At 49.3% G+C, this 12,539-nt stretch overlaps 1 protein-coding gene across 1 annotated transcript; it reads left to right on the top strand.

Annotated features, from left to right (window-relative positions):
• The first annotated feature begins 700 nt into the window (after positions 1-700).
• Positions 701-2,252, top strand: LOC103650011 (transcription factor CSA). The gene is made up of 2 exons (XM_008675689.4): positions 701-1,196; positions 1,353-2,252. The coding sequence occupies exons 1-2, from the start codon at positions 1,001-1,003 to the stop codon at positions 1,991-1,993; spliced, it is 837 nt and encodes a 278-aa protein (XP_008673911.1). The 5' UTR covers positions 701-1,000; the 3' UTR covers positions 1,994-2,252.
• The last annotated feature ends 10,287 nt before the right edge of the window (positions 2,253-12,539 follow it).

Genomic DNA, 12,539 nt, shown 5'->3' with positions numbered 1-12,539 from the left:
TAAGGTCGTCTTCAGCAACTCTCCTATCTATCGAAGACACCCCAAGAATAAAAGCAAGACACGTAGTTATAAATAGTGATCATGTTTTCTATATGCAAAAGTGGCATATCTAGAATTTTATGTTTATTTAAGTTCAACAATGGAAAAAGTGTGTAATATCAAAGCATATATAGTGTTCTTAATGGAGTAGGTTATTGATTGAATAGTGAGAGATTCTAGCCCACCATCCCCCTCCATTTCTCTTGCTCCTAAACAAGACCTAAGTTAGAAATCTCTAGCTCTGACTGGGTTTCGAGAAATATACATTAGCGTCTATAGTACCAATTAAGTAAAAATGTCAAGATATATTCGAATGAATCTTAATTTGGCAGTGCATTAGATTGGTCAAAACCAAAAGAACATTTTTGTAACGGTGGGAGAACGAGCTGCTGCCTAGTTTGGCTCTGGCCAAGATGCACATACTGAACTCATGACTCTGTGTCCTTGGATGCTATCAGCGTGATCATTTTGGTGCTAATTATAACAAGGGGCAGATGACCAATGTGGTTGGATGGAGGATACAAATCGGGGGCTCCTATCCTATGTCGTGGCTGAAGCGAGAACGGGGTTTCTGGTAGGTTTGTCAATGTGAGGACAAGAGAGTTCCATTCCATCCCTAGAGGCCCTCTGGCCCGCGCTAGTGGTACTGCCGTACTGGCCAGGTTGAAGCAGGAGACTGCCAAACCCACACGAGCGGCCTCTGCTCTCAGGTCTCAACCTGGTCCTGGACCCATCCACGCCAGTCTCGCTCACTCCAGTCCTTCCTGGGCAGGCAAGGCAAGTTTGAGCCTACAATGATCCCGGCCCATTGCCATGTCCATCTCTCTAAAAGGCTAGGCACTCGTCCATCCAACACAAGCTGACAGAGAGAGCTAGCAACGCTCTGCAAGATCCGCCATCTAAACTTTGCAGCACTCTACTCCACCACTCTCCTCCGTCTGCGACTGCGACTAGGTCCCAAATGGCCGCTCCACCGGTGGCCGCCGCTCTGTCTGCGCTCCATGAGGCACAAGAGACCCACGGCCATGACGACAGCCGCGCTGGGCACGCGAGAGGCCACTGGCGGCCAGCCGAGGATGCCAAGCTCAAGGACCTCGTGGCGCTGTACGGCCCCAAGAACTGGAACCTCATCGCCAGCAAACTCCACGGCAGATCAGGTGTGAAGAGTTTATCGGTCTTCATCGCGATGTGTTTTTGTCCCCTCCGGAGCTAGAACCCCATTTGCGTTTTTTTTTGTTGTTTTTTTATTAATCCCTGATCGGCGGTGGGTCGACGCACGCACGCAACGCACTGACGGAATATTGGCGGAGCAGGGAAAAGCTGCCGGCTGCGGTGGTTCAACCAGCTGGACCCGCGGGTCAACCGCCGCCCGTTCTCGGCGGCGGAGGAGCAGCGGCTGGTGGCGGCGCACCGCGCCCACGGCAACAAGTGGGCGCTCATCGCGCGCCTCTTCCCAGGCCGCACCGACAACGCCGTCAAGAACCACTGGCACGTCCTCACGGCGCGCAGGCAGCGGGAGCGGACCGGCGCGCCGCCGCGCCGACGCAAGCCCTCCTCGTCGTCACCCGCCGCCCACCACCACCGTGCACCATCTCCTCTGCCGTTCTGCGCCGGCAAGGCCACCCGACCCCGCTCGTGCGGCGACGGCGACGGCGACGGCGGCGGGTCCGACGAGTCCGCGTCGTCCACCTCCTCCGGCACCGACCTCTCCTCCCTAGGCTCCGTGTGCGCCGCCGCCGTCCCCTGCTTCCACTTCCACCGCCGGCGCCAGAGCCAGAGCTCGTGCGACGGCACGACGTGCGCGTGCCTCCTCGGCTCCTCCTCGGCCTCGCCACTGCTGCGCTGCATCATGCTTCGCTCCGTTCCGTCGCCTGCAGCGGCTTCCGACGGCGGCGGATGTGGAAAGCTCGCCGCCCTGCCCTTCTTCGACTTCCTGGGCGTTGGCGCGACGTGATCGATCGTAGCCCCAGTGAACACTGATCAGGATGAACTACGAAGCCAGGCTCACGTTCTCGACAAAAAAAAAGGAGTCTTTTACCGTCCAAAGAACAGAGTAGTTTACCTTTTTCTTTACTTGAATATGGTTTGATTTGAATTTTGGCATAGGATATGCTGTAGAGGAGTCGTCCTGAACTCCGCGCGGCTGCCATGCATGCGCTAGCCACCCGGCCGGCCGGGAATTCCCAGAGTCGTCAAAGACCGTCATGTGAAAACGCGCCTCTCTCGTTGGCTCCCGTGTCACACCGACAGGCGACAGACACCGCACGTCCGCACGCACGAGCAGTCTCATGATCCGTGCCGCGCACGCACGCACACATGCTGACATGCATGATAGTACTACGTAGTACGAGCATACAGGACAGGGCGTCGTACTGCGTCCCTCGTGAGCGCGCCGGCCGGTGCGTCGTCGTCTCCGTGTGGAGGGATGCACGCGCCGAGTGGCGAGTGCTTAAACAAAGCCTCGGAAATGCAACTGTTGGTGCTTAGCGCGGGCAGCAGGTAGCCAATGCAAATAAAGATCCATATGGCGACCATATAGTAATAATCAAATGGCTTTTGGGTCGAGGTTTAGCTAGCTAGGCGCCAAACAACTGTGTTCTACTGTACTATGATGAGCAAACAATATATTACTAATAATACTGTGGGAATTGTAGAGCCTAGAGGGGTGGGTCAGTACTGGGTGTGCAGATGCAGATAGATTCTTTGTCTCGTCTCTTCGTCCACACTACTAGCTAGTTAATTAGGTTTCAGGCTTTCAGCGTTAGCTTCATGCATACGAAGCGTTTTTGGTGTCCACCTTGCTCCTTCCTCCGATCCGTTAGGCAGGGCTAACGTACGACGGCTGTGGCCAGTGGACTCTATGCTCTTGGCCCTACGTACGTACACGCTTCACTGCTTCGTCGACTGTGTTTTGGGAGCCTTCCTCTCTTCTCCGCCGAGCATGCATGTTCCATTGTTTCCTCCATCCACAGCCACAGCCCTCTGCGTGTGCTCCGCGATGGACATGGACTGTGCCTTGTCGTTCACTGGTATATGTCACTCTGTTTTCTTTTTCTTTGACCAGGACTGGTGTATATGTTTTATAGTGCTCTTGACGCAAATGTATGGCAAAAAAAGAGGAAACAAGACAAGAAGAAGAAGAAAATAACAATAACAACAACAACAACAAGGCTGGTGCATCGCACGTATACGTATATATAAACCCCAGATCTTGGATTCTTGGGGCCTACGACGGCTGGGCTGGGCTACCACCAAAATGAAGCAGCAAAATTAAAGGCGCCGTAGACGGTGTCAAATTATTATCCCTAGACTAGACTAGAAGCGGCAAATATATGCATGGCCACCCTCGGCACTCACGAAGCACATGCATCTTACTTTTTATAATGTACTAGTAGTTATAATTTAGGACATATTTGAATGCATTGAAGTCAATTGTTAGCCACTAAAATTAGTTAAAGGCATTCAAACATTAGCTACTTTTAGCAAATTAGCTAATAGTTAGCTAACGAATCTCACTACCAATTTTTAGGTCAGCTAAGGGGTGTTTGGTTTCTAGAGACTAAGGCCCTGTTCCAATCTCGCGAGATAAACTTTAGCAGCTATTTTTTAGCTACTTTTAGCCATTTATAATCTAAACAGGAGAGCTAATGGTGATAATTGAAACTAAACTTTAGCACTTCAATTCATATAGCTAAAGTTTAGCAGGAAGCTAAAGTTTATCTCATGAGATTGAAACGGGGCCTAATTTCTAGTCCCTCTATTTTATTCTATTTTAGTCTTTAAATTGTTAAATATGCATGGAAATTAAAACTCTATCTTAGTTTCCGTATTTACCAATTCAGTGTCTAAAATAGAATAAAATAGATGCACTAAAAATTAGTCCCTAAAACCAAACATCCCCTTAACTATTAGCAATAGTGTATTCAAACATCCCCTAACAGTAGACTTTTTAACTAACTTTTTTTTAAATATGCATCGAGTGCTAGTGCTAGGTAGGTACAACTCTTTTGACTGGATCTGACTTCACGCGCGCCACCATCAAGAAAACTAAACTGCATTAGGGTGTCTACATAGGGTCATGTAAAACATTGTCACATTGCTCACTCAGGAATATTTGAAATTGAAGATAATGCGAGGTATAACGGTAAGCGGCTAGAGAGACAACCTTATATTCATTAATTAACCTATAAATATAGTTAGTATGTTCATATTTATTATCATGGACAGAAAACAAGAGGACTAGAATTAACTATATTCTGGGACACATGAAGTATAAGAACATCTCTAAGAAATTCTTTATTAAATCTCTATTTACCTTTTTCATAAAGATTACATTTTATATGTAGCTCCGACAGACTATCTATCTAGTGGCTAGCTAAGTTTAACTAGTGAGCAAGCCAATTTAGAAAGTCGGATAGCTTGACGAGTTAGATATCTAATCTGTTGGAGAGTTGTTTTGCTATTGAGAAACTAAATTTTGGTTTGATGAGCCATTTAGCTAGTTTGTTGGAGATGCTCTAATATAATTAAACTGCCTAACTCGATCCTATCTCTGGATAACGACAGCCATATCCATCCACGCAACCCGACGCGATCCTAGCTATCTTGTGTTGAAATTAGATTGACCTCGTTGCTTTATTACGCGACCTGTGTGTTGAAAGGTTCGGAATATAATATGTCGTCTGCTGTTGGACGACACTGCGACTGAAGCATCGTTTTCGTCGCAGGGAAAAAAAAACAAATGTCGTCATCAGTCGTCGTACTACTCGTCGGTGCTTGTGTGTTGTGTTGTGTCCAAGGGACATGCATGCAACCCGGGGCGATCGATGCAACCTTCCGAAACGCACCGGCCGGCTTCCTTTGCCTCGTCTCATCTCCATAGTCCAGACGACGAAGTATCATGAGCTAATTAAGCTTACATTACATAGAGCACGACAAGTCCTTTGTCATATATAGTTTATACCCCTATATAAACTCACTAGTTTCAACTTTACAAAACTCACCCAACTAAATCCACCGCACGTCTATAACCTCCCTTCAATCCACCAAACGAATTGCACCCACGTTTAATATACCCTCAAAATCAACGATTTAGATCGTTGCATAACTCTCATCTATCTTACTCACTAAAATCTATTGGTTAATGTTATTTGAATTATCTTTCTTCACTCACCCCTCATATGCAAAGTAACCTCCATGCCTCTCCTCCCCACGAGCCCGCCGCCCCTGCCCTCTCCCTCACTCATGCCGCCAGCGACCCCTCTCTCGCACCATTGCCACCGGACCCTCACCCTCTCTTCCTCTTCGCGGGACTATAGCAATATAGCTTTAGCACCGGAATATTGCTAGTATGTACAAAGATTTACTAGTGTGCTAAAAAAATTGCCGCTGGTGTGAGAATAGTGATGTTATAGAATAGACGTGAGTGAAGCGTCATTGTCATATTGTAGAAAAATGCCGTATTACACCACAGCTGAGGTGAAAGGTACGTTCCGCGCAACAACCACGTGCATGTGTAATAAAAAAATATCACGTATAGGAAATAAAAAAATCATGCAGTAAGACAGCCAAACACAAAGGTGGGATCATTCCATAAAAAGAACAGGAATACACATGTTCCTTTCTTGCTTATATTCACAAAGCAAATGCAACCGTAGAGAATCTCAGCAATACATCTTGTTAAGGGCATGTTTGTTTTAACTTACGACCGTCAGAAACTACTACAGACTGCTAAACATCTAGTGTTTCAGCCTGCTTTTGTCAGAATCGCATCGATGAAAACCGTCTATAATTAATATTAACACATAATCGACCAAAACCGTCTATGAAAAAAAAACAAATGTCGCCATCAGTCGTCGTACTACTCGTCGGTGCTTGTGTTGTGTCCAAGGGACATGCATGCAACCCGGGGCGATCGATGCAACCTTCCGAAACGCACCGGCCGATTTTTTTGTATTTTGGCCATTTTTCGGAAAAAAATACACGTTTGAACCCTAAAAAATTTTAATTGCATTTTTGGACCCTTTGCTCGGCGCCATAGCCTATGGCGCCGAGGTAACACAGCTCGGCGCCATAGGTTATGGCGCCGAGGTACGGCTGCGTTGGCACAACCCAGACACCGTGGCGTTGACGTGGCACCGAGCTCGGCGCCACAGATCTTGGCGCCGAGCTCGGTTGTGTTATCTACAGTTTTGCTGCAAAAAGATAGCACCAAGCCATCTAGCTCAGTTGGTGGAGCACAAGGTTTTGAACCATGAGGTTGGGGGTTCGAGCCCTACACTCATCTATTTTTTTTTATCTTTTAAATAACTCATTTTTTTAAATCTGGCGGTTTCTACTGCATTTGATGCCTCTTTCTCGGCTGCACACGAGCGCGAGGGGACAAAGATTATTAATCAACTGATTATAATTAAGCATGATATGCACGGCGTACGTGCATGGGCAGATCAGCGTGTCTGTGTGTTAGTAATTAAGCACCTTTCAAAGTCTGGCGCCCGGCGTTCTACCCGGGTTTTATTCAGCCTGTTGATGATCTCGTTACCCGGGATTTTTGCTACATAATTACGTATAGCACATGTGTGTGAGTGTATAGCTAGAAATATTGTCGCTCAGGCGTGAGTATTATTTGCTAGCTACAGGCGCAGGATAAAAAAAATCTAGGCGAGAAATAAATTTAAGCGGACACACCAACGATATAAACAAAAAAAACAAAAAAAATGCAAACTATGGGGCTTGAACCCACGACCACATGGTTAGAAGCCTTGTGCTCTACCAAGTGGGCTAGATGGGCTTTGTGCTCATGTCTGCAACAAATATTTTAATAACACAACCGAGCTCGGCGCCAAGATCTGTGGCGCCGAGCTCGGTTCCACGTCGACGCCACGCGTCTGGGTCGTGCCAACGCAACACGACCTCGGCGCCATAGCCTATGGCGCCGAGCTGTGTTAGCTCGGCGCCACGGCCTATGGCGCCGAGCAAAGGGTCCAAAACTGCATTTAAAATTTTTTTAGGTCTAAACGTGATTTTACTTCAGTTTAGGGGCTAAAATACAAAAAATTCGGACGCACCGGCCGGCTTCCTTTGCCTCGTCTCATCTCCATAGTCCAGACGACGAATGGGCTGTTTGGTTCAGCTTTTTTCTGACCAGCTTTTCTGAAAATCTGGCTGTGAGGAGAATCTGGCTGTGGAGAGAATCTGAGTATCATTACGATTACGTGTGGAAGAAAATAAAGTTGTCCATAGGACTCAGGATCTAGAAAGTGATGGATTCCTATTATTATAATGACTTAACCGATTATGTGTTTATATTGATTTTGGATGGTTTTTGTCCCAACGAATTTTATAGAAGCTGGCTGAAAAGCTGAGCGTTTGGCAGTCCGCAGCAGCTTTTGGTGGCCAGAAGCTGCTAGAATCCGAAACAAACAGGGCGGAAGTATCATGAGCTAATTAAGCTTACATTACATAGAGCACGACAAGTCCTTTGCCATATATAGTTTATACCCCTATATAAACTCACTAGTTTCAACTTTACAAAACTCACCCAACTAAATCCACCGCACGTCTATAACCTCCCTTCAATCCACCAAACGAATTACACCCACGTTTAATATACCCTCAAAATCAACGATTTAGATCGTTGCATAACTCTCATCTATCTTACTCACTAAAATCTATTGGTTAATGTTATTTGAATTATCTTTCTTCACTCACCCCTCATATGCAAAGTAACCTCCATGCCTCTCCTCCCCACGAGCCCGCCGCCCCTGCCCTCTTCCTCACTCATGCCGCCAGCGACCCCTCTCTCGCACCATTGCCACCGGACCCTCACCCTCTCTTCCTCTTCGCGGGACTATAGCAGTATAGCTTTAGCACCGGAATATTGCTAGTATGTACAAAGATTTACTAGTGTGCTAAAAAAATTGCCGCTGGTGTGAGAATAGTGATGTTATAGAATAGACGTGAGTGAAGCGTCATTGTCATATTGTAGAAAAATGTCGTATTACACCACAGCTGAGGTGAAAGGTACGTTCCGCGCAACAACCACGTGCATGTGTAATAAAAAAATATCACGTATAGGAAATAAAAAAATCATGCAGTAAGACAGCCAAACACAAAGGTGGGATCATTCCATAAAAAGAACAGGAATACACATGTTCCTTTCTTGCTTATATTCACAAAGCAAATGCAACCGTAGAGAATCTCAGCAAGACATCTTGTTAAGGGCATGTTTGTTTTAACTTACGACCGTCAGAAACTACTACAGACTGCTAAACATCTATGTTTCAGCCTGCTTTTGTCAGAATCGCATCGATGAAAACCGTCTATAATTAATATTAACACATAATCGACCGAGTCATCGTAATAGTAGGAATCCATCAGTTTCTAGATCCTAAACCTCATAAACCACTTCATCTTCACCGCATGTAATCATCACGATAATCAGATTCTCCCCACACCCAGATTCTTATAAAAGCTCGTTGGAAAAAAGTCGAAACAAACATGCCCTAAATCTCTTGCACCTAAAATGTAGTAGGTTATGAGATAAAGATTTGACACAGCTTCGCATCATCTCTTATAGCAATGTTTTTTTAGAAAATATATATCCTAAAAAGCATCATGTCTCCTAAATAAAGAAGACAAGCATCTCTCCTATATTCCTAAAAAATGAGGTTCTTAGTACCTATATCCAAACCCTTGTTCATTATATTTAGGTATCTTATGGTGCTATTAAGAAAACTTGTCCATTCATATTTGGACATAAGTAGGCTAACATATTTTTCTAGAAAAATCCATCAAACAAAAAAATATATTGGGCATGTATCAACGAAGAACAAACATAGTAAAAAACAAGTTACTCTACAATGGGTAACCATACAAAACCTTTAGAAAGATCCACTTATTTTTAAGGAGTCACAAAAGCTTCATAAAAAGTTAAGCAAGGTAACTGGTATAACAGCTGCCTATGAGCAAAGCTAATAATAAAGCCTACCATGGTCTCTATATTTTTTTCTAGGTCATTTAGATCCACCAATAAAAACACTCATATAATAGAGTGGACCCTAAGGTTGACTCTAAGATTAACATATTCTCTTTCGCTTTCCTCTTTTGCCTTAGAGCTCGTGTAGAGGCTAGCTCTTCTATGAGAGCCCTCCCCACCTTTTTGCTTCTCTCCCATCCATGCAGGTAAAATTGCCATGTAAGCGGTCTATAAGCCCTTATTATACTTGCTCTAAATCTTTTCATCCTCCTCATTGTTGGTAGCACCATGGAAAGGAGAAGCTTGTGGGTCCCATCCCCATGCCATCTAGCTTATCACATGTTGGAACTTGCTCTCCGGTGCAAATTGATCCAACGGGGGAGTGTAGCAACGCAAACAGGGTTTTTGCACGAGATGGCAATAGCTCTGTTAATCTAGCCTCTCAAGGGCACTGTGCGGGGGTATTTATAGGTATCTGAGTGCCCAGCGTCCTGTGTTAAGGACGCATGTGCCCTCAGGCGCCTAGGTTATCCCCGGAATATTCCCATAAAGCAGGGTTACAGACCGTAATTACAGGGAGGCTTTTACATAATAGGCCTGTAACGCGCAGCGGCCACGCAGGGCCTGTTACAATGGGCCGGATCAAACGTGGGCCTCCATGCAGGACGAGGTCGCGAGGTGGGATGACCTCGTCATAGGTCTTCGTCCGGCGCCGTGTCGGGCGAAGGGTAAGTCTGTCCGTCGTCTTGTCTCCGTCGATCCAGCGAGGTCGGCGAAGGCATCGAGCGAAGGGTGGCGTCTTCGCCTTCGCCCCAACATTTGCCCTCCGAGGGACCATTTCGACTGAGTCATCTGGTGCCGAAGACGTCGCTAGATGGTGGAGACGCTGCCCTCGCTCGAAGTGGTCCCGCGGGGGTTTTTGACATGACCGTTGATTGACGCGGTACTGTTGGATTGCGGGTCTCCCGAAGCGCCGCGCCTTGTGTATAAAAGGGGGCGGGGGGGCGGCGCGTTTTGAACTTTATCTTTCCGCGCTCCGCGAAAACCCTAACCGCCTTCTTAAATCGCTCGCTGCTCGTCTGCCCTCCTTGCTCTTGCTCGTCGGAGATCTGGCCCGTGTGAAGCAGACCGCCCGCCGCCGCCGACGATACGTAGCGATGCCGTCCTCTTCCTCTTCTACTGCCGCTACACCGCCGGCCGGCGCATCGTCCGAGGAGACGCTGAGTACTGTGGCGGCGGAGGAGTTGCGCGCCGATGACACAGTTGAGTTCGGCGTGTCGCGGATGTCCTCGGTCCGCGTGCAAGACATGCAACAGCTTGGTTATTCCGGCGGCGGAGTGGCACGTGTCTCGGGGACGGAGGAGGTCCCCGAGCCGGAAGGCGAATTGGTTGTGTTCGAGGCTTTTTTCGCTGCCGAACTTCGTCTGCCCGCACATCGGTTTGTGGGAGAAGTTCTGCGAAGGTTCAACGTTCAGGTCCACCAGTTGACTCCCAATGCCGTGGTGGCTCTGGCGAAATACGTCTGGGCAACGACTTCGTACGGCGGGCAGCCCTCGGTCGAAGTCTTCGTGAAGTATTATTGTCTGCACTGGCAGAAAAGGAAAATTGGAAATAAGATTGCTCAATTTGGATCTTGCACGTTTACGCCAAAGACGGGCAAGACTTCGATGGAGGTCGTTGAGTTGGTTCCTTGTGCCCGCAATAAATGGGGCAACTGGTGGGACTTTTGGTTTTATGTTGCCGAGGGCACAGTCGAAGACCATCCGGGGCTTCCCGTGGCCGAGATGTGTTCGCATTGTTACTCTGCGTACCCGCAGTTTGAAGTAGCGGAGGAGGATGCAGACGAAGGGGCGCTGCGGTGCGCGGCCGGCCTAAGTAGCGGGCGCGATCTGGTTGAGGAGTTCGTCGCATATGGGGTGTGGCCCTTGGCGCGTGGCTAGGCGCTGGGCGAAGTATGCCCTCGCCAGATGCCTTCCCGTGGTGGGATGCTGGTGCGAAGTCCCGCCTTCGCACTGGATTTGCATAGCCGCGATCCCGCCGCATTCGTGCGTGAGGCGGAGGATGGGGCAGTGCGGATTGTTGGTCGGTACGTGCCAAGGACGGAGGGCCAGCGTAGTTGGGATATTCGCGGGTCCAACGATCGCTTGAACAGGGTCTTTGAGTTGAACCGTCTGCCGTATGGCGGTTATCCCGGGCAGGACGATGTCGACCGTCGTGGGAAGAAACCGGCGGCAGAGACCGGAGACGAACCTGCGCCGGCGGCCGCCCAATCCTCTAAGAAGAGGAAGCTAGGTACTACTATGGGAGGACTGGGGGTCTCCGATAGCTTTGCTATGGAGTTGATGGGGACATGCGCGGCCCCCGGGGGAAGGATGTCTTCGCCCGAGCTCCGGGAGTCTTCGGCGCGGATGCTGAAGGTTACCGGGGGTTGGTGGCCTAAGAACGTTCCGATCCCCCGTGCGGTCGGCGAAGACTTTTTTACATCTCGCATGGTTCGTGACTTCAGAGTGTTTCCTTATGGACGGAATATTGTTGCTGTTGTATCAGCAGTGATGGATAAGGATCGTCAGGAAGCTGCGCAAAAGCGCCGGGCGGACGTCAGGCTGCCCGAGGCTAGGCCGAAGAGGGCGCGGGGGACCGCGAAGGCTACCGCCCCCGGCGGTAGCCAGCCAACGCTGGCGGCAAAGTCGGCCGGCCCTGGGTCCAGCAAGGTGCCCGATGTCGTGAAGGCAGCTGGCGCTGGCGGAGCCAAGTCTACCTCGGCCGAAGCCGCGAAGGCCCAAGAATTGCCTCTGCCAGGAAAGCGCATTGCCGATTTCGGCACTGATATTAGTGTAGATGATTATCTCACTGGTAAGCGCATTGCCGAGGGGCAACTGGTTGTTGTTCCGCCTACGGCGGTGACAACGTTGTCTGCCACAGTGCCTGTGGCGAAGGGTGGCGCTCTCAGCGCTGGCGGTGAGATTTCGGCGCTCGCTGCCGTCAAGGACGAGGCGGGCGCTGTGTCCCGCCGGCTGAAGGAGGCGTCGCAGCGGCTAAGTCAGGTAAGTTGAGCTAGACTTCTGTTTTTACCGGTTTCGTTGGGATTGTTGTCTTATGTGTGTCTTTTAGGCGGCTGACTTCGCTGACCGCGTGGCATCGGGGGACCTCACGGCAGTTGTGTCTGCCGAAGTCGAGAGACTTCGGGCGCAACATGCTGAGGCCGTCCGGGAAAAGTCGGTCGCCGATAGCAAGTGCCGCAAACTGGCGGAGAAGGTGGTTGTGCTGGAGGGCGAGAGGACTGAGCTCCGGCGCCAGCTGGCAGAGGAGATTAGGGAAGCTAATCAGGCCCTCGCCAAGGCGCAGTCTGCGCAGGCGGAGGCCAATGTGGCGCGGGTGGAGGGTAGCCTCGCCAGGCAACGCGCCGAGGAATTGGAGGAGCGGTTCAACGCTCTGCAGGCCCGCGTGGAGAGGGCCGAGGCGTCGACGCGCTCGGAGGCTGAGCGGACGCGCAAGCAGCTTATGGACTCATACCACGAGCTGG

The sequence above is a fragment of the Zea mays genome, chromosome 3 (genome assembly GCF_902167145.1).
Source record: "Zea mays cultivar B73 chromosome 3, Zm-B73-REFERENCE-NAM-5.0, whole genome shotgun sequence".
Classification (NCBI taxonomy): domain Eukaryota; kingdom Viridiplantae; phylum Streptophyta; class Magnoliopsida; order Poales; family Poaceae; genus Zea; species Zea mays.
Note: the sequence above shows the minus strand (reverse complement) of the source record. Positions and strands in the feature narration are given on the sequence as shown.